The following is a 20,130-nucleotide window of genomic DNA, read 5'->3' as shown; positions in this document are numbered from 1 at the left end:
ATTAAGTAGGTCTGGTAAATGACCTTATTAAAATGCTTGCTGTATTATATTCAACTCTTTTGGCTTTTATTTAGATATGTATTTTATGATTAGTATTATTAGCATAGGCGACGCAAGGGCAGCAACAATTGTGAGGCCTAAGGGTGTCAGAATATTATTTCCAGAAAGGAAAAGATTGGAAGGGATTTCGCCTACTCCCCAGCGTCCGTGCAAGTATGAATTGACATATTCTTTAAACAAACTAGGCTTAAATTAAATGTCAATCTCTATTTGTAATCCAAGTTTTAAATTAGGAATACAGTTTATCTCCGATACCTTAATCCTCACAGATTTTAATCTTTTTTTTTTATTCAGCCTCCAATCTGAGAAAAATATTAAAAAGTATTGTTATTAGAAAAACGACACTTCACTTTCTTTTTTACCAAAGAAACAGAAGATGACTTTACACTCCAGTTGATCAATCACATCCTCTATTATGATACCAACATAATTTTCATACGGGAATCAAACATTGCAAGCTGTAAGACATTGTCATTCTGTAGTTTTTATACACTAACACTACTAGCAATATCTAAGACTGGATATGACAATTACACCACAATTTAGTTGAATTTTTCCACCTTTCCCCAATTTTGATCTACTTTTATATCGTTATTAATATTCCACCAATTGGAAAAACTATTCACTGCGTGTAGTTTTGCCTCCTTTATTCCTAAGAAATACGAAGACTAATTATAGTATTATCAGAATTACCAAGAGCAATGCCATGCAATCTAACTTAACACAGTATTTGCATTAATAACTATACCCCCCCCCCCAGAAAAAAAACAACATAAAATAAAGAACAACATTTTGGGACAGTTTAATAATGAGAAGGAAAAACCACGAGATCACTTAGTAGCCCTAACCCAGCGATGTAATGACCAGATTACAAATTCTAAGGATCGTCATTTAAATTTTAGAACAAAGGTTTCCATTGAATCTTTTCTATTCAAAAGCAATCAAAATAAGATTTCTACGTTCTTCTTTTTCAGTTCTAGGTTAATTTGTCGCACGAAAACAATTTGCAGTCTGGAACAATTGCCGACAGTAGAGATTACCATAATCCATTTGTAGATGATTGTTGATGGATCATTCCTTTGTGTTATAATTTGCTAATCAGCCATTTTTTCTCTAATAAGAGTGATAAGGCCACACCAAGCCTCTTGGTCAACATGGATTAAGGAATGACAGCTTTGTTTCCTTTAGTGGAGTTGAACCATTGTCTGGACAGGCAATGACCTGGTGTCACAAATGAACAAAAAAAAAGATGCAAACTGTCGGCTGAAACCTTGAGAGCTGCCCTCATAAGCAATAATGATACAGCAGTTATTCAAATCTTGAAAAGCCAGGATACAAAATTCCAGCTTTAATCCAACAAGAAATCAGAAAAATTAAGCAAAACAGGGTACTTGTGAATTTCTTAAGCTGGATTCAGAAAGCCTGTTAACAAAACTTTAGATGATCCTACTAAGAGACTCCAGAAACTCGAGTGCTCAGTTTCAAACTTGGAATCCAGCCTTAATGTGGTGAAATTATACCTATATCACTAGCTTATAACAGCAGACTAAACTTAACAACCACCAGGAACAAAACAACGTTAAGATTCAAATAATTTCATTTAGTGTTCCTTAGACCGATGAACCCATTACTCAAGAGTCAACTCTCTTTCATTATGTGAAAAAAAGCTTTTCCCCAAAACCCTGGGTTTTACACCGTTTTTTTTAGTTCTGATAACTTTTTACGTCATTCAGTCTAATGTTAATGCTGCTCTTGATCATTTTTCTTTACTCCTTACCTGGGATGCTTTGCTTATCCTTGCCAAGCTTATTGTTATAAAACTCTTTTTGTTTTTTCTCTTCTTTTCTTTTTTACTGCCTCATATTTTCAAATAATTTGTTCTTTATTAATTTGTTGTTAGATATCATTTGCACTTTACTTCATTTACAGTGTCCATTTTCCATATCTACACTATTTTTCACTCATCTTTTTTAAATATAATTTTTTTTTAAATTTGTTTCTTTTCCTCTTTTATCTTTATTACTATTACTTTAAGCGTTTTATTTAATTTATTTATTTTTGATTCTTCAAATATTTTGTTCAACACTTTCCCAAGCGCTGTTTTGGTTATTATCATTTTTCTTGTTCTGCACTTCGTTATTTGTCAGTAAGTTATATGTATACCATTCAACAGGCTATCTCAAATAACCGATAGCCGATGGCTGTGATACACATGAGAAAATCAAGACATTTAATTTAAAAAAATTTAGACTACGACAGTCAGCATCAAACTACATCAACACTCTTTCAAGAGGGCCTTTTAAGCATGAAATATTTGATTCTGTTTTACCATAAATAGCGAGGGTGCTATCATCAGCAAAAGCAACAAGAACAGCCAAAAAGGTGAAAGACTCTTACAGACTTGAAAGGAGGTCGTATTTTTTCCTAGACTACCTCTATATTCAACATGGTCTAAATACGTAACGTTTTATACGGGCTTCCACTTGATTTTTCAAAGTTACCTCCCAGTGCCAAATACAGATTAATGGGCATCGTTTTAAAGTCATGTTTTTCTTTATCTCCCCCCCCCCCCAAAGTAAGTTGTGTAGAGAATGAAAGCAAATTTTTTATTCAGAAATTAATTTTTTATGCAATAAGAAAGAGGAACGGACAATAAAGATAAAACAAAATAGTACAAAACGAAAGAAACGTTTGAAACATCAGTGAAGCGAAAACTGACATTTAAACACTTTACTTAGAGCATTTAAAGGATCCGAAACACAAAGACAGAACTTGAATCCTATAATGAAAACCTATGGTAGTATTACCTTATAGAACCATCTTCACATGCTGTCGCAACAATATTCTCAGTTATCGGAATTAACGCATTGATTGCATCAGGATGATCTCCAAAGGTATCACTATGATATCCATATTCATCTCTATTGAAAATTGATATCATTCCATTTCCACTTCCAGCTAGAACTTTCGATCCTTCACGGACAAAAGCAACACTATTCATCTCCGATTCATATACTTCTGACTAAAGAAAAACACCATAAGTACTGGATTTCAGACGAAGTAATAGAGAGGCATAATCTAAATATCAAGGGTTATAATGATATCATATATCTGGTTAACTTAGTTAGGTATAGTCGTTAATATTTATAAAATTTAATCATTAGCAATTATCATTATACTGTCATTCTGAGCACAAAACACGTTTCTCAATATATATCATTTTCAATGCTAAGAGCAAACAGAAGTAATTTAAATAATACAAAACCCGTAAACAATTCAGAAACTAGGCAATATTACTACAAAAGCAGGTACATCAAACTGCTAATGGTTATTGGCATTAAGTATCCTTGTCACTAGCAATATAACCTCTGCATAAGGGAGAGGAAACACTATGTAAATCACAAGAATGTGCTTTTATACTGACTCTAAGCGCTTTAAAAACGTTAGCGTAAGAACATATACATAAAAAGGAGATAACATCCCTAAACATGGGTGGGACCTTAAGAAAAGATACACCATCAGATTAAACATTTTTGAAAACTCTAGATCGGTGGACTCGATCACTAATGTTCAAAAACATAAAATTTCATGAGATCAGGTATATATTTGTTATTTTCACACAAGGAGAGTTAAAGAATTTTTATACTCGGCAAATGAACGAATGGCTGTTTCTTCATCTGGGAGTCTTGGCAGATACAGTGATGATAATCCTAGTGTGGAAACTGTCCCTAAAAAACCAATTTTATAGATAGGCTTCCCAGGCACATACGCTGCAATTTTCTCGAGTAAGATGTAAAAAACACGAACTGTTAGAAAAATTTAGGAATTTGTACGTTTCTGTAGAGAGAATTTTTGGAGGAAGGTTAACTTCTTATCTCCAGGATATGAAACAGAAGAGGAGGATATGCTTGGAATTTTTGTTGTTGTTTTTAAGTAGGCGGGGGGAGGGAGTGAAGGTGTGATGATATTTCAGATGGAGAACAGCTTATATAAAAAACCCAAAAATAGAAAAGTTTTGCAAAAAATATGAGAAACTATAGGAAAAACCAAAAAGACATCAAGTTTTCAGACGGGGGTGCAGAAGTAGGACAACAAGGAATTAACAACGGGGGTAACAAGAGATAATACTTAAATAGCTCCTAACATCTGTTACCAAGCTACTGAAAAACCGAAGACTAGAGACAGGGCAAAGATACAAAATTTTGATATTTTGGATGAGTACGCTAATGAATGAGATACTGGAGTAGTATTGAACTTTCCTTATGCGATTTGAAGTTGCTCCCAAAATTTATATTCAAAAGGAAACTAATTGCCATCTCTACAATATCATAAGCAGTTATATACATTCAGTAACTTGATTTTCTTTTATATATTCTTAAAATTCCCTATCTATTTTTACAAAAATAAACGGATGTTAACTCTTCTGTGAAATATGAGTTTAGTTTATTAATATATGGTCTTTTTACTTCAGGGGGAGGGGGGTTGAACATGTATTTATGCTACTAAACAATAAAATTGTGTACATGTCTCTTAAAGATTGTACTGTGTGAGAGAGAAATAAACAAATAAATTAATTAGTATACCTGCATTTTCATTTTTCGTTGTCGAAGGTTGAATGCAGTCAAAGTTCCTTCACCAGATGTGGCCAAAAGTGTACGTTCATCTTCATCAACAGCAATACATGTGACAAACTCGTCCATATCTTTCCATTCACAAACAGCTTTAAATGACTTCTCTCGCACGTCCCAGACTACAAGATTATTAGTTAATTATTAACCAGGCTTCGATTTCATTTTTAAGCTATGTTTAACAACAACACCCGCAAATGCAGGACACGCTGATTGGTGGAATAAAGTCTGAATTCTTTAAACACCAAATACATGTTTACTGCAACCATGTCGGTGGATCAATGATCACAATGCCCATTATTGCTATGTATTTCAATGATAGAAGAATTGACTTTATATACAAAGATTTTCAGTTGTAGGAACCACCAGTATTTTGAAGATTCTGCAATAATTATTCAAACTTGAAACTCGAGATATTTCACTAAACAGAAAGAATTGAAAACAAAGTAATAACGAAGTAGGAGACTCAAAAATGCAATGAAGGATAACTACATATCCAGCAAACATTCCTTATTTTGTTCAGTTGCTTTTCATGAGTATTCTATAGTTTTTATATTTCATCTCAACATAAAGGTGATATGGCCCCTTCCAGCTACATTCCATGGTTAGAATTTCTTCGCAACTCAACGTCCGTTCAAGTAAATCTCACTACAGGCATTTAAGAAATCCATTTAAAAATTCAAGATCCAAAAAATGTTTCACGCCTTAATACCGTCGAGGGGAGCCAAAATATTCCCTGCAATACATAAAACTACTTCAGGAATAGCCAACAAAGTGAAACAGCTCAAATTGTTCCCTAACAAAAACAGCTCAGACTGGGATTTTCCTATCTTAATCGCTATTATTTAGTGATAATAATGCACTTAACAACAAAGCGCAGAATCACGCGAGAGAAATTGGCACATTTTCAAACCTTAAACCGAATGAATATCTCATAGTTTTGGTTTTACGACATAGTGGCCCAATTTCATCCAAAATTGTAGTCTGTTCAACAAATTGGCGGGTGCCAGTAGTTTATTGAGGCTCTACTTGCTACTTAAAAAAGGCCGCAAAAATTAAACTAAATATTTCCATCGCCCAACTAAATATTCAACATTAATCAATAATCCTATAATGCCCCAGGGAAAAGGACACCAATTAAAACAAAACAAGAGCTAAGAGCTCATATGGCACTTCTGACAAGGTCGGAAGAGCCAAGAGCTCATATGGTATGAGCTCAAGCAAAATTCTAAGAATCAATAGATTGCTTTAAAAGGAAAATCAGAGGTTTAATGCCGGTCGGAATTTAAAATAAGAGCTCTGAGTCACGAGGTCCTTCTAAATATCAAAATTCATTAATATCCAATCACCCACTCATAAGTTAAAAATACCTCGATTTTTCTAATTTTTCCTTTCCCTCGAGCCCCCCAGATGGTCGAATCGGGGAAAACGACTTTATCAAGTCAATTTGTGCCGCTCCCTGACACACCTACCAATTTTCATCGTCCTAGCACGTCCAGAAGCACCAAACTCGCCAAAGCACTGAGCACCACCCCTTAACTCTCCCAAAGAGCACGGATCCAGTCCGGCTAAGCCAATCACGAACCTACGACATTTATAAGCGTTTTCCAAGATTTCCGGTTTTCCCCTCCAACTCCCCCAATGTCAACAGATCTGGTCGGGACTTGAAATAAGAGCTCTGAGACATGAGTTCCTTTAAATATATAATTTCATTAAGATTCGGTCACCCGTTCTTAAGTTAAATATACCTTATTTTTTCTAATTTTTCCAAATTAACAACCCCTAGCTCCCCCAAAGAGAACGGATCCGTTCCAATTATGTCAATCACGTATCTATAACTTGTGCTTATTCTTCCCATCAATTTTCATCTCGATCTCTCCACTCTGAGCGTTTTCAAAGATTTCTTGTTTCCAAGATTTCTGTTCCCCCCCTCCAACCCTTTATGTCCTCGGATCCAATTCGAATTGAAAATGGAGCATCTGAGACATAAGATTTATGTATATATCAGGCTTCATTAAGATCCGATCACCCATTCGTAAGATACCTTTATTTTCACGTTTTCCAAGAATTCCGGTTTTCCCCTCCAACTCCCCCCAATGTTACTGTATCTGGTTGGGATTCACAATTAGAGTTCTAAAGCACAAGATCCTTCTAAATAACAAATTTCATTAAGATCTGATCACCAGTTCATATGTTACAAATACCTCATTTTTTTCTAATTTTTTCGAATTAACCCCTCCCCCCCCAACTCCACCAAAGAGAGCGGATCCGGTCCGGTTATTTCAGTCACGTATCTTGGACTTGTGTTTATTCTTCCCACCAAGTTTCATCCTGATCTCTCCGCTTTAAGCGTTTACCAAGATTTCCGATTCTCCCCTCCCCCCCCAATGACACTGGATCCATTCGGGATTTAAAATAATATATCTAAGCTACGAGGTTCTTATAAATATAAAATTTCAGTAAGATATGATCGTAAGTTAATAATACCTCATTTTTTCTAATTTTTCAGAATTAGCCCCCCCCCTCCTACTCCCCCAAAGAGAGCGGATCCGTTTCGGTTATGTCAATCACATATCTAGGACTTGTGCTTATTTTTCCCACCAAGTTTCACCCGACCCCTCCACTCTAAACGTTTTCAAGATTTTAGGTCCCCCCCAACTCCCCCCAATGTCACCAGATCTGGTAGGGATTTAAAATGAGAGCTCTGAGATACGATATACTTCCAAACTTCAAATTTCATTAAGATGCGATTACTCCTTCGTAAGTTAAAAGTACCTCATTTTTTCTAATTTTGGGAATTAACCCCCCCCCCCTCCAACCCCCCAAACAGAGCAGATCCGTTCCAGTTATGTAAATCACGTATCTAGGACTTCTGATAATTTTTCCCACCAAGTTTCATCCCGATCCCAACACTCTAAGCGTTTTCCAAGATTTTAGGTCCCCCCTCCAACTCCCCCCAATGTCATCGGATCTGTTCGGGATTTAAATAAGAACTCTGAGACACGCTATTATTCCAAACATCAAATTTCATTGAGATCCCATGACCTGTTCGTAAGTTAAGAATACTTCATTTTTTCTATTTTTCCGAATTAACCGGCCCCCCCCCCAGATGGTCAAATCGGGAAAACAACTATTTCTAATTTAATCTGGTCCGATCCCTGATACGCCTGCCAAATTTCATCGTCCTAGCTTACATGGAAGTGCCTAAAGTAGCAAAACTGGGACCGACAGACAGACAGACCGACAGAATTTGCGATCGCTATATGTCACCTGGTTAATACAAAGTGCCATAAAAACTATCAAGAGAGGAGAATTAAAAAAAAAAACATTTCAGGTCGCAATTTTCATAGTTCTTACATGGATTTCTTTGAAAAAACCTTAATCTTAGGCTATGTCAAATCCCTCCCACCTATCTGCAGGTGAACGGATCTATATAATATTTTAATTTACATTCAAAATATTTACATAATAAAAAAGGAGCCGATACACCGGAGGAAAAATTATCTGATTTCATTTCCCCGATAAAAATTTGAAGTACCCCCCCCCTCAGCACCCATTTTTTACGCTTAGTCCAAACATTAATAACCGTAAATTCTATAGGTCCATGTCTAGGACAGCTTTAAACCAGTAGCTTTTTAGTGGATTTAAAGTGATTGGCTATCTTAGAATATTTGTTCGGTATGGCTATTTACATTGGCAAGAGCTATTTTGTTCCTATAGTAATTTGGACGAATTGCTGTTTTGAGGTACAAAATGGCAGAAATTGGTGCTTTACTGGATGCAATCCCTTCTATTACTGAAAAAAGCAAAGAAATATAAAGGTACATTCAAATATGTCGTCCCATTAGTTAAACCTGAGAGGCAGTCCCAAACTGCCATAAGGGATAGAAACGAAATAGACTAGGGGATAGATATGCTCCACAGCAGGGGGATAAAAATTGTTTTATCGATGGTTTACCATTTGATGTAAAATCAGGAACTGGAATATTAATATATCACAATACATCTAATCAGGATAAACAGATAATTAGTAATCATTTGGGAAGATTTGGTACGGTATTTAAGGCTGATGATCATAATAAAACAGCCAACTAGAACACTGATGCAAAAAGAAGGCATAGGTACAAACACGTGTATCTCAACTGACAACCAAACATGCCTTAAGGCTTTTCAGAACACAAAGATTCGACTAAGAAGTAAACCGGATTTCTATGCAGCCTTATATAGTCTAGCATCCAAAGAAACCTGAACACCCTGATGTGGGTCCCTAGACACTCTGTGATGGAAGGTACTGAGACAGCAGATGAAGCAACCAAGAAAGGAACATCACTGACCAATTTTGCAATAGAACCTTTCTTCCCCGTTTCGCAGAGCTACTGGAAAGCAGTAGTGAAGAGGTGGAGCATTGCAAGAAATTTCTGAATTAGCATATAAAGGTTGAATACAATGAAACGAAAGAAGTACTTCCAAAGTTTAACCCCATGCTGACTAAACTTATACTAAGAATGTCACAAGGGTGACTGAAGCCATAACGGGAATTGGGAATTTCTGGAAGCACCTTTCGAACAGGGATGGCTGATTCACCAAGGACAGGAATAAATCTTTATTATTATAATAATTCTACGCAAGCCGATAATCTTATTACAAGGAGTTGTCTATGGTTTGGACCTTTTTCCCCAGATATTTCACTTTCTATTTTTAAAAGAATCCGAAGGTCTTAATTATCCAAGCGAAAAGTGTACTTACGTTTTATAAAGCCATCATCATCACCAGAGGCAAACATGTTTTCATTTATAGACTTTATGCAATAGATAGATGACCTAAAAATAAGAAAAATTTAATTTGAATTCAGTTGCTGTCAAGCTCTTCAACTGCAACATTGGATAAACAATGCAAAAGAAAAGTTTATAAGGAAATTTGACCTTTTGCTGTAAAAAAAATTGTGCAACAAGTTACTTACCGATATAATTTTCTTGAAACTTAAGAGTTGTCAAACTTTAAAATATCAATAGGCCTTCTCATATAACAGCATTGCTATGTTTTATTGTATCTTATTGAGCTCATCACAAGCGAGATAGACAAGTTGCCCTTTCTCAAAATAATGCTTTTAAATTCATCTTAGACACCAGAAAAATCCAATCACACCGAGGTGACGTTAATAAATAAATAATTAAAATGCATAATGAAAGGTTTATATTAAATACTAGCTGTTGGGGTGGCGCTTCGCGCCAACCCAACACCTAGTTGGTGGGGCGCTTCGCGCGCGTAAGTCGTTACGCGCCATATTAGTTACGCGCCATTGTAGTAGTGTCCCTGTGTCCCACCTGTGAATATAGATAGATTTATATATACAAAGCCGTATGTACTAATAATGACGTCATATGCAAACGCTCTTTTTACAAACAAACAAACATGCATACACACAACTCGTTTTTATATAGATAGATAGATACAATACAAATTAACTGCGTAAAACTTGCGAATATACAACATTCTTCGCTGTCAAATTGTCGCTGCATATAAATAGATTGTCAGGTTTACCGACCCTCGAACATGCAACGTACAATTGTCCATGGGAAAAACAATCAGTATTAAGATCTATACCACATTTTTCTAATGATTGACCTTGAGCTTTGTTAATGGTGATTGCAAATGCTAATCGAATTGGGAATTGCAATCTTTTAAATTGAAAAGGCAGATCCGTTGGAATCATGGGAATGCGAGGAATAAGAACAGCCTCACCCTCAAAAGGCCCTGTCAAGATTGTGGCCTCTATTAGGTTTTCCATTGTTTTTTTTACGGCAAGTCGCGTGCCATTGCAAAGCTTTAATGGGTTGATATTTCTTAAAAGTATTATTGGTACGCCTATTTTTAGTTGTAGCACGTGTGGTGGAAACCCTGAAAGATCCACGGAATTTAAATTTCAGATGGATAATTAACCGCTTCATTTGGTTCCAAAACTGTGTCGACTGACTTGTAAAGGACTGCCTGGTCTCGAATCTTGGTCAAAACAATATTGTTGATTTCGTGGACGTCTATATTTTTGGGTGCGAGAATCTCTCTTTCACTTAGCCATTTATTATTTTTATAATTTTTTAGAATATTCGGAAATACTTTTTCAATCAATTCATTTTTGGACGTCACTAAATTACAGAAATCAACAGGTAGTTGTATAGGTCCTGAAATTGAGTCTACTGGGAGCTTTCCGTTTCCAATTGCCAGCAATTCATCTGAAAATGTTTGACCAGAGTCATCGTTTTGCAATCGGACACGCATATTTGTAGTTAATTTTAATGTTTTTACGTGTGGCCATAAATTAGAATTTTTCAGGCAAGCATTCATTTCGTCTGCAGGAGTTGATCTACGTATTATAGGTAATGTTTGCCTGAAATCTCCCGCAAGCAATATTAATGTGCTGCTAAAGCGTTTCGACTTCCCTCGCAAATCTTTCAAGCATTGATCCAGAGCCTCGAGCGATTTTTTGTGTGCCATTGTGCACTCATCCCAAATAATAAGTTTGCATTGCTGCAATACTTTACCCATCCCAGATGATTTGGAAATATTGCACGTGGGAGTTTCTGTAGAATGCAAATTCAGAGGCAATTTCAAAGCGGAATGAGCAGTTCTTCCACCAGGCAGCAATGTTGCGGCTATTCCGGACGACACAATTGCCAACGCTATATCATTTTTTGATCGAATTGATGCCAGAATCAGTTTTATCACAAACGTTTTACCAGTACCTCCTGGCGCATCCAAAAAGAAAATTTCTCCAACGTTGTTATCGACACAATGCATTATCGTATCATAAATGTCTTTTTGTTCCGACGTTAACTTGGAAATGTTATTTTGTACATACGACAATAGATCACTCGTACTGTAACTTTGTTCACGATCCAATTCTACACATGTCGAAACAGCAGCGATACGGTTAGGTGAAGGCATTCCCAAATCCTAAAGAGGTTTGTTTGCCATACGTACGCACAAATCTTCTATAATAACTAAAGTGTAGTTATAAATTTCTGATGTAAAATCAAAAGTCATATCTGACGTCTCTAACTGTTTTCGATGGAGTATATCTTCGGACATTTTTGACTTGTATTTTTCCCATAACTCTGTAGGAGCTGATGGAGAGCAAGTTGTTAAAATGATGCCAAACAATGCACGAATTTGACTTGGGGTTGACGTTTCGCGCGCGTCATTGATGTAGTTATCCCAGTGTTGGTCATTCTCCAATAAATTCAGAGCTTGGCATGCACTACGGTAAGTGTCATGTATAGTACCGTTTACAGTTCTCAAATACTCAAAGGATGTCGGACCGGGTACATTCACCAAAAGCAGGTGTAGAAAGAAGCATTCATGTTGATTGGGGTGAACGGTGTAGAGTCTTCCTATCGTGGTATCTTTGAAGATGGTAGGTTGGCCGTCGACTGACTTACCCTGTTTTCGACGTTCAAATACTTTATTTTTAGTATTCCAAGTGTAATACGAAGGCACTTCAGTATACAGCAGTTTTTTTGCAAAAGAATCATTTTTGCAAAGCGAAAAGAAAGCGATTAACTTTGTATCCGGTGGATTCAGGGCTCTTTGTAGCACGTTGTTTTCCGAGAAATAAACACGTTGACAATTCTGTAAATGTACCGCTAAGTGAACAACAGCTGGACTACGTTCATGTATCGGAAATGGAAGAATTCGCCAAACAGCTTCATTACTGCTTATGTATCTTCCAGCCTGATATTGTACGATTTCGTCGATATCTTTGATTTCGGGCTGCAAGCCAAAAACTGCCATGTCACTGCCTTTGTTGACGTATTTACATATGTATTTGATTGCCTTTACGGAGTTACAGTATTCAACGTTTATGTGCGCATTAAATGTTTTTGATAATAATGGGGAATATGGAACAACCCACTGGTTATCTACTTCGATGGTGGTACCGTTACGCTTCTTTATTATTGCTGTTTTACCGCCATATTGTGGGTAACCATCATTGCCAGTAATTGTGTTGGATACTAAAAGTCGAGGATATTGCTTTGTGCACCTTCCTTTGGCCATGCATGGTGAATTTTCGTTCAGTGCACCGCAAGGTCCATGTATCATATTTTTTACAATAATATCATGTAACCCCTTATCGACATTTTCATCAGGTATTTCAGCGGAAATCACATCATCAATTTCGTTCGAAGTAATTTTTTTATGTAGCCAGATTAGTATATGTGCGTGTGGCAAACCTCGTTTTTGCCATTCCACTGAGTACATCCAGCATCGCACTGACCCAAACACTTCAAGTTTTACTATGTAGTTTATCAGTGATTTCAACTTTTGCCGGAAGACACGGGCCGTAATGTCATGTCTATGAACCGCCGATTGTCCTTGAAGTAAAAGCTGCAGTATCTCGTCCCAAGATTGATTACATGTAAATGTAATAAATAAATCTGGACGACCATAGAGACGAACATACGCAATAGCATCTTGAGCATATTCATGCATATGACGGGGACTGCCAGCATATGACGAAGGTAAAATTGTTAATCTTCCAACGTTTGTGGTATTACCGTCATTTATAACTGCATCTCGCAAAGGAATGTATTGTTCAGAGCGGAGCTTGGTCTGATTCAGGCGGATATATAGCAAACGTTCTGATTCAATTTTAGCATACATATCAACGACGAATTGGTGAAACAATTCACGGCATTTTAAAATATAATTTTCTTCATCCTGCCGAATCATTAGTCTATAGGAATAATAATGCATTGCACTGCATTTCTTATTCATTTCTTTGTTAGTGGCTGGATTCACCAATTTAATATTAAAGTGATAGCCGTCGGCTCCATCCCAAAAAATGATAGGATATTGTAGGGCATCGTAGCATCGATGAGTTTCAGCAATTCTCAACAACTGAGCGTTTCGCTTATGAAGAATAATATCTCGAGGTAAAAACTGATCACCGACCATAACGATTGCCACTTCGTCGATAGTTGGAGCATTGTATCTACGCACATGTTGGCCAGGAGGCGTTTTGTCTGCGGAAATAACAATTTTAAGCGTATCAGTAGGCATCAAATCGATGGCTGTTTTGAACAGACGCACTAAATTATTATTTTCGTGGAAAAGATGTTGCAATTGGGAAACGATTGTCCTTTCAACGTTGGGAGAAATTTCGCAATGTGCATTCGATTCAGAATTTCTATCACTGATGAAGTACAATTGTAAAAATTTATGATTCTCGCCTGAGAATGGTAGAAGGGACCCTGCTCTATGATAAATTTGCCCTTTTACTTTGAAAGTAGACATAAATTGATCTGGATTTTCGATTTGGGCTCCAAACGACGTCATTTGGAAACATGAGTTGTATTTTCTGATTTGTGACAAAAAACGCTTAGATTCTGACGTAGTTCCAGTAAGGAAAGTCTTCAATGGCTCTGGTGGTGCAGCCAATAGAGGAAGTTTAACTTTTCCTGAGGCGCAACACATTCCCATTGTTTCACCATTGAATTTCAAGGCCTTGCAATAGGGACAAATTTTAGACATTGTCCCGATTTGAACACATCTACTCAAGCTATAATCATCGACTGGGCTGTACCTGAATGCCAGGCGATAACTTTCAGGTTGCTCTGATTCCTCGGCACGCTTTCTTTTCTTACTTTCTCTATCAGCAGCAAGCCTGATTTCTTGCTGTTCTTGTGATTCCTCGGCACGCCTTCTTTTTTCACTTTCTCTTTTAGCAGCAAGTCTGGTTTCATGGTGCTCTGGTAGTTCCTCGGCACGCCTTCTTTTTTCACTTTCTCTTTTAGCAGCAAGTCTGCTTTCGCGTTGCTCTGGTAGTTCCTCGGCACGCTTTCTGTTCTTTCTTTCTCTATCAGCCTCAAGCCTGTTTCCTTGCTGTTCTTTTGATTCCTCGGCACGCTTTCTTTTCTGACTTTCTCTATCAGCAGCAAGTTTTTTGGCATAGACTCTTTGAGCATCTTCCTCGGCTGTTGCCATTGTAAGTTCATCAGTCATTTTAAAGTTAAACATTAATAGATTTCTACGTGAACACATGTCTTAAATATCTTTAATGACGTCACCGTCATAACAAAAATGACGACAACTAACTTCATGACGTCAGTCAACACACAAACATGACGTCACCTGACAGACACATCCACAGACAACTTATTTTTATATATATAGACTAGCTGTTGGGGTGGCGCTTCGCGCCACCCCAACACCTAGTTGGTGGGGGCGCTTCGCGCCCCCCCCAAGCCCCCCCGCGCGCGTAAGTCGTTACGCGCCATATTAGTTACGCGCCATTGTAGTTGTGTCCCTATGTCCCACCTGTGAATATAGATATATATATATATATATATATATATATATATATATATATATATATATATATATATATATATATATCTATATATATATATATATATATATATATATATATATGTTTTTAACTACGTAAAACTTGCGAATATACAACATTCTTTGCTGTCCCATTGTCTGTGCATATAAATAGATTTTCAGGTTTACCGACTCTTGAACATGCAACATATAATGGTCCATGGGAAAACAATCCGTATTCAGATCTATACCTCATGATTCTAATGATTGCCCTTGAGCTTTGTTGATGGTGATTGCTAATCGACCATTCCCTGAGTCGCCATCGTCATTTATATATCCCCCTGTGCACCCCGGCGTCCCCTTTGTAGTTATGTCCCTGTGTCCCGGTCGTCATTTATATTCCCTGTGTCCCGGTCGTCATTTGTGTCCCGGTGTTCCAGTCTGTGATTTCTCTTTGAGTGTCCCGGTGTCCCGGTCGTCATTTATATCCCCCTGTGCCCCCCGGCGTCCCCATTGTAGTTGTGTCCCTGTGTCCCGGTCGTCATTTATATTCCCTGTGTCCCGGTCGTCATTTGTATCCCGGTGTCCCGGTCTGTATATACATTCGTTTTTTAGTTTTGTTTTTCTCCTTTATTTTTTTCCTTTTTTCTTTTTTTTCTTTTTTAGTTTATTTAGATTTTTAGATTTTTTAGTTTGTTTATTAGTTTTTAGTTTTTTTGTAGTTTTTACCATTTTTTTAGTTTTTTTAGTTTTTTTTTTACTTATGTCCTGGTCGTCATTTATACTCCCTGTGTCCCGGTCGTCATTTGTGTCTCGGTGCTTTGTTGATTGCTAATTTATACTATATTTATATTTATATTTTTTATATTTATTAATATTTTTTTAGTTTTCTTTTTCTCTTATTTTTCAGTTTTTTCCTTTTTTTTTAGTTTTTTCTTTTTTAGTTTTTAGTTTTTTTTTGTTTTTTACCTTTTTTTAGTTTTTTAGTTTTTTTAGTTTTTTAGCTTTTTTAGTTTTTTTATTAGTTTTTAGTTTTTTTTTTAGTTTTTGCCTTTTTTTAGTTTTTTCAGTTTTTTTTAGTTTTTAGTTTTTTACCTTTTTTTTAGTTTTTTTTTAGTTTTTTAGCTTTTTTAGTTTTTTTTCTTTTTAGTTTTTTTTGTAGTTTTTACCTTTTTTAGTTTTTTTTCTTCTTTTGTATTAGTGTGAAATAATTCAGACGTCATATGCGGACAAACACGACGTCACTCGACAGACAGACAGACAGACATAACCCACAAACAACTTATTTTTATATATATTTATTCATATTTTTTTAGTTTTCTTTTTCTCTTTTATTTTTCAGTTTTTTCCTTTTTTTTAGTTTTTTTCTTTTTTAGTTTTTAGTTTTTTTTAGTTTTTTACCTTTTTTTAGTTTTTTTTAGTTTTTTTTAGTTTTTTAGCTTTTTTAGTTTTTTTATTAGTTTTTATTTTTTTTGTAGTTTTTGCCTTTTTTTATTTTTTTCAGTTTTTTTTTAGTTATTAGATTTTTACCTTTTTTTAGTTTTTTTTAGTTTTTTAGCTTTTTTAGTTTTTTTTTCTTTTTAGTTTTTTTTGTAGTTTTTACCTTTTTTAGTTTTTTTCGTCTTTTGTATTGGTGTGAAATAATTCAGACGTCATATGCGGACAAACATGACGTCACCTGATCCACAGATCCACACACAGACAACTTATTTTTATATATATAGATAGATAGAAATTTTATGTTTAACATAGTAATTGTTATAAACATTCAAAAAATAAATAATTAAGAAAGTCTGATAATACAACTATGCAGCATTAAAATGACGATTCCCCATTCAGAAAACGATCATGGCTGCATCCTAGTAAAGAGGAAACTACAGTAAATGGAAATTAAAAACAAGCTTCTCATGTGATTGTCTGATGAAAAGGTGATATTGCAAGCTGATTAAGAAATGATAATAGTTGAACGCTTAACGGTAGTACGTAGTAGAACGCTTAGTACGGTTAACTGTAGAAAGTGGTTAGAAAAACAAATTGTCCAGAGTTTTTAAAGAGCTCGAAACCCCTCGTGAATAGAGGCCTGTGGAATTGAAATTTCCGTGATCAAAGAACCTAAGCCAGATATTATCAGCCCCCGACTTTAAAATCCAAGAAAATCGTACTTTAGCTTGGGTCGCACTAATCTATCTCCCCTTTTTTCTCATTTCTCAAAGGTGACTATGACCAGACAAAACCTTCCACACCTACCACAACCAAACCACGATATCTACGGCGTTGTTTCCAATTTTACAATGCCATTTCATATGAATCGACCTCAGCTACCCTCGTAAGTTTACCGTTTCATTTGCTAATTTGACTTGGATTGAACCAGTTACAGCAATGATCCCTTCCATGCTTTCGTTTTTGGACTCCAACTTTGGACTCGTATTTTCTTTACGGTTTTTAGAATAGGAGAATTACAGCGCAACTTCAAATTTTCGTGACATCCATGAACTTGCCACCCTACTATGGAGAGGGTAGGAGGAACATTACGCTAATTGTAAAAAAATATCATAAAGAATGCAAACTTGCAACTTTTCACAGAAATATCGGACAATTTATCCTCGGAGAGACTGGGCTAAAATTGGGATGAGATACTCATTAAAAAAAAGGAAAAGTTTGAAACGTCAACAAAAATAAAATAATGAGAGACTGGGAGAGAGGGGAATATAGAAAGGGAAAGAGACAAGAGTTGGAACCAAGTAAAGCGAATTAAAACGTCAGGAAAGGGGTAAAGAGTGAAGATTCAAATAGACTGAGATGGAAAGGAGCGCACGCCGCTGTGTTGGCCTCAGGCAGCTAAGTGCTGAAGTGATTTTTTTGTAGTAGTAGCAGCAGTAGTAGAAGTAGTTGCAGCAATAGAAGAAAGCTGTAGTATAAAAATCAGAGGGTTGAAGGGTCAACAGCCTCCTCATGTTTAAGATAATTTCTGTTCGTTTGAAGAGTCTATTTTTGTTTTCACAAGAAAAAAACCTTTTTCTGTTCATTTTTTTCAGTTTATTAGATTTATAAATGTTTTATTTATTGACAATGGACCCTGAAAAATGTGAGCTGTCACCCCCAAAACCCCCAATTTTGACGCTAAGCCATTCATCTTTTTGTTAAAACACATCAGGAATTACAGAGATCTTTTAGCTGTACTTATTTTGAATAACATAATATATTAAAATATTTTTCAAGGCTTAGATAAATATAACATTTCACATTCTAAAATGTTTTCGGGAGAGCTAAAATTTACGTTTTCGCGTGGAAAGCACGGGGTTGAGGGAAGCAACAGTCCCCTCATATTTTGGAAACTTTTTTTCATTCAAAGTTTCAATGTTGCTTTTTTACTTTCACTTGATAGTTGTTTTTTATGTGTGTGGTTTTTTGAATATAATAAACATGTCCATTTCAGAATAAATGATAAGGGAGGCTTGCCTCCTCAACCTAGCTTCACTTAATGTTTCCATAATGAATACAATCCTTTAGAAATTTACACGGAAAATATCAAAACACCTAAATAAAAAATGTGGAGGAGGGATTGAGGTGGAATCTCATTCGGGTTTACTATAGTTCGGTTTAAAAGTTTAAGATAGCTGCTAAATATCATACTAAAATAACTTGTTTTCTTTTTCTTTTTTGGTTCGGTTGATTGAAGTTTTCACCATCCCCCCAAATTTTTAATCTTTTTCCAAGTTATTTACAACACACCACGGGGCAGTATTTTTTTTGGCAACAGGATACTTTAACCGTAATTTTTCAATAGTTTTACTTTCGATTAGCTACTTCAGAATTTTTCGACAACATTTTGGCCACGCTCGATCCAAAATTATTGTTTTTTGGACAGCATGGCCGAAGCATTCTCTTGAGTAATCTTTTTTGTTACTTAGTAAAACGTTTCATTAATTAGAATTCACATTTGAAGACTTGTCCCCAGCCTTAATTTCTAGAGTTAACCTTTTTGGATAACTCTAAGGAGAAAAGTACTTTTCCGGAAAAAACGTTTATCTCAGCACATATTTCTTTTTTTGTAGTGCCATATTTTGATACACTCATCATCCAAGCCTTAAACACCCAAGTTTCAACTTTAAACTGATCCAATAGCTTATCACGCATTTCTAAGCAGCAGAAAACCATGTACTTTTGCTATTCTAGTTATCTACGCCTCCTCTACAGCCTCCATCCTTAGTTATAAGCCTGCTCAATACGAAAACTTCGTCAACTTCTTTGACCGTTCATCATCTAGCTTTACAGAACTAACACGATTGTTTTATATTCTAAAATACTTTGTTTCACTTGCAATTACCTCAAGTCAGAGCTTTGCACTCTTGTTATTAAAACTACCATCAACACATCTAAGGGCACTGATAGACTCCGCTGTCCCCGAGTCATTGAAGTCGTCTCTATAATCGATATTGGATAATATTTTACTTTTGTATGGCAATTTACCGCATTAATTTGTTTTCGCTTCTAAAATGGAACAAACCCATCAGATTGATCCAAATGAAGGGATAATGACAGGCTCGAAACTATATCGAAACTATCAGTACACTTTGTTATTGGTAAAAATGGAAAACATTTAAACAGTTTTCTGACAGCGGGATATTTTAAACGTAACTTTTCAATAATTTTAATTCCAATTGGGTACATCTAAATTTTTCGAGAGGACGCGGGTTCGAATCCCGGTGCACCCAATTGTTCAGTTTGGACGGGGGTCAGTGGCGTGACTCTGTAAGCTTAGCCAGAGTCGACCCAGCTCTAAATGGGTACCTGGAGAAATCTGGGGAAGGTATACAGGAAGGATGTGCGAAAGCAAAGGATGGTTGGCCCCCAACCCCCCATTGCACTTCCTGGCTGAAGGGCCGAGAAACGGAGATCAGCACCGCCGGTAGGGACTGTAAAGTCTAATGCCGTATCCTTTACCTTTTACTTTTATTTTTGGCCACGTTCAATCCAAAATTATTGTTTTTAGCACAGCATAGCCAGAGCACTTTCTTTTGGCACAATCTTTTTTGTTGCTTAGCAAACACCCATCAGGATTACCCCAATGAAAAAGATAAGGACAAAACCCTTTCTTATACCGGGCTTTACTCGAAAC

General features: G+C 36.1%; 1 protein-coding gene across 3 annotated transcripts in view; it reads right to left on the bottom strand.

The window, feature by feature from the left end:
• Nucleotides 1-20,130, bottom strand: part of LOC136025074 (WD repeat-containing protein 55 homolog) — a 37,716-nt gene that overhangs the window by 392 nt on the left and 17,194 nt on the right. For all 3 annotated transcript variants that reach the window (XM_065700779.1, XM_065700782.1, XM_065700780.1), the window contains exons 5-7: nt 9,435-9,508; nt 4,644-4,810; nt 2,868-3,082 (exon numbers count right to left, since the gene is read on the bottom strand). In XM_065700779.1, coding sequence (XP_065556851.1) covers nt 2,868-3,082; nt 4,644-4,810; nt 9,435-9,508 — 456 coding nt within the window. The remainder of the gene's footprint in view (nt 1-2,867; nt 3,083-4,643; nt 4,811-9,434; nt 9,509-20,130) is intronic.

The sequence above is a fragment of the Artemia franciscana genome, chromosome 3 (assembly GCF_032884065.1).
Source record: "Artemia franciscana chromosome 3, ASM3288406v1, whole genome shotgun sequence".
NCBI classification, from domain to species: domain Eukaryota; kingdom Metazoa; phylum Arthropoda; class Branchiopoda; order Anostraca; family Artemiidae; genus Artemia; species Artemia franciscana.
The sequence above is the reverse complement of the archived record's forward strand: the minus strand, read 5'-3'. Positions and strand labels throughout refer to the sequence as shown.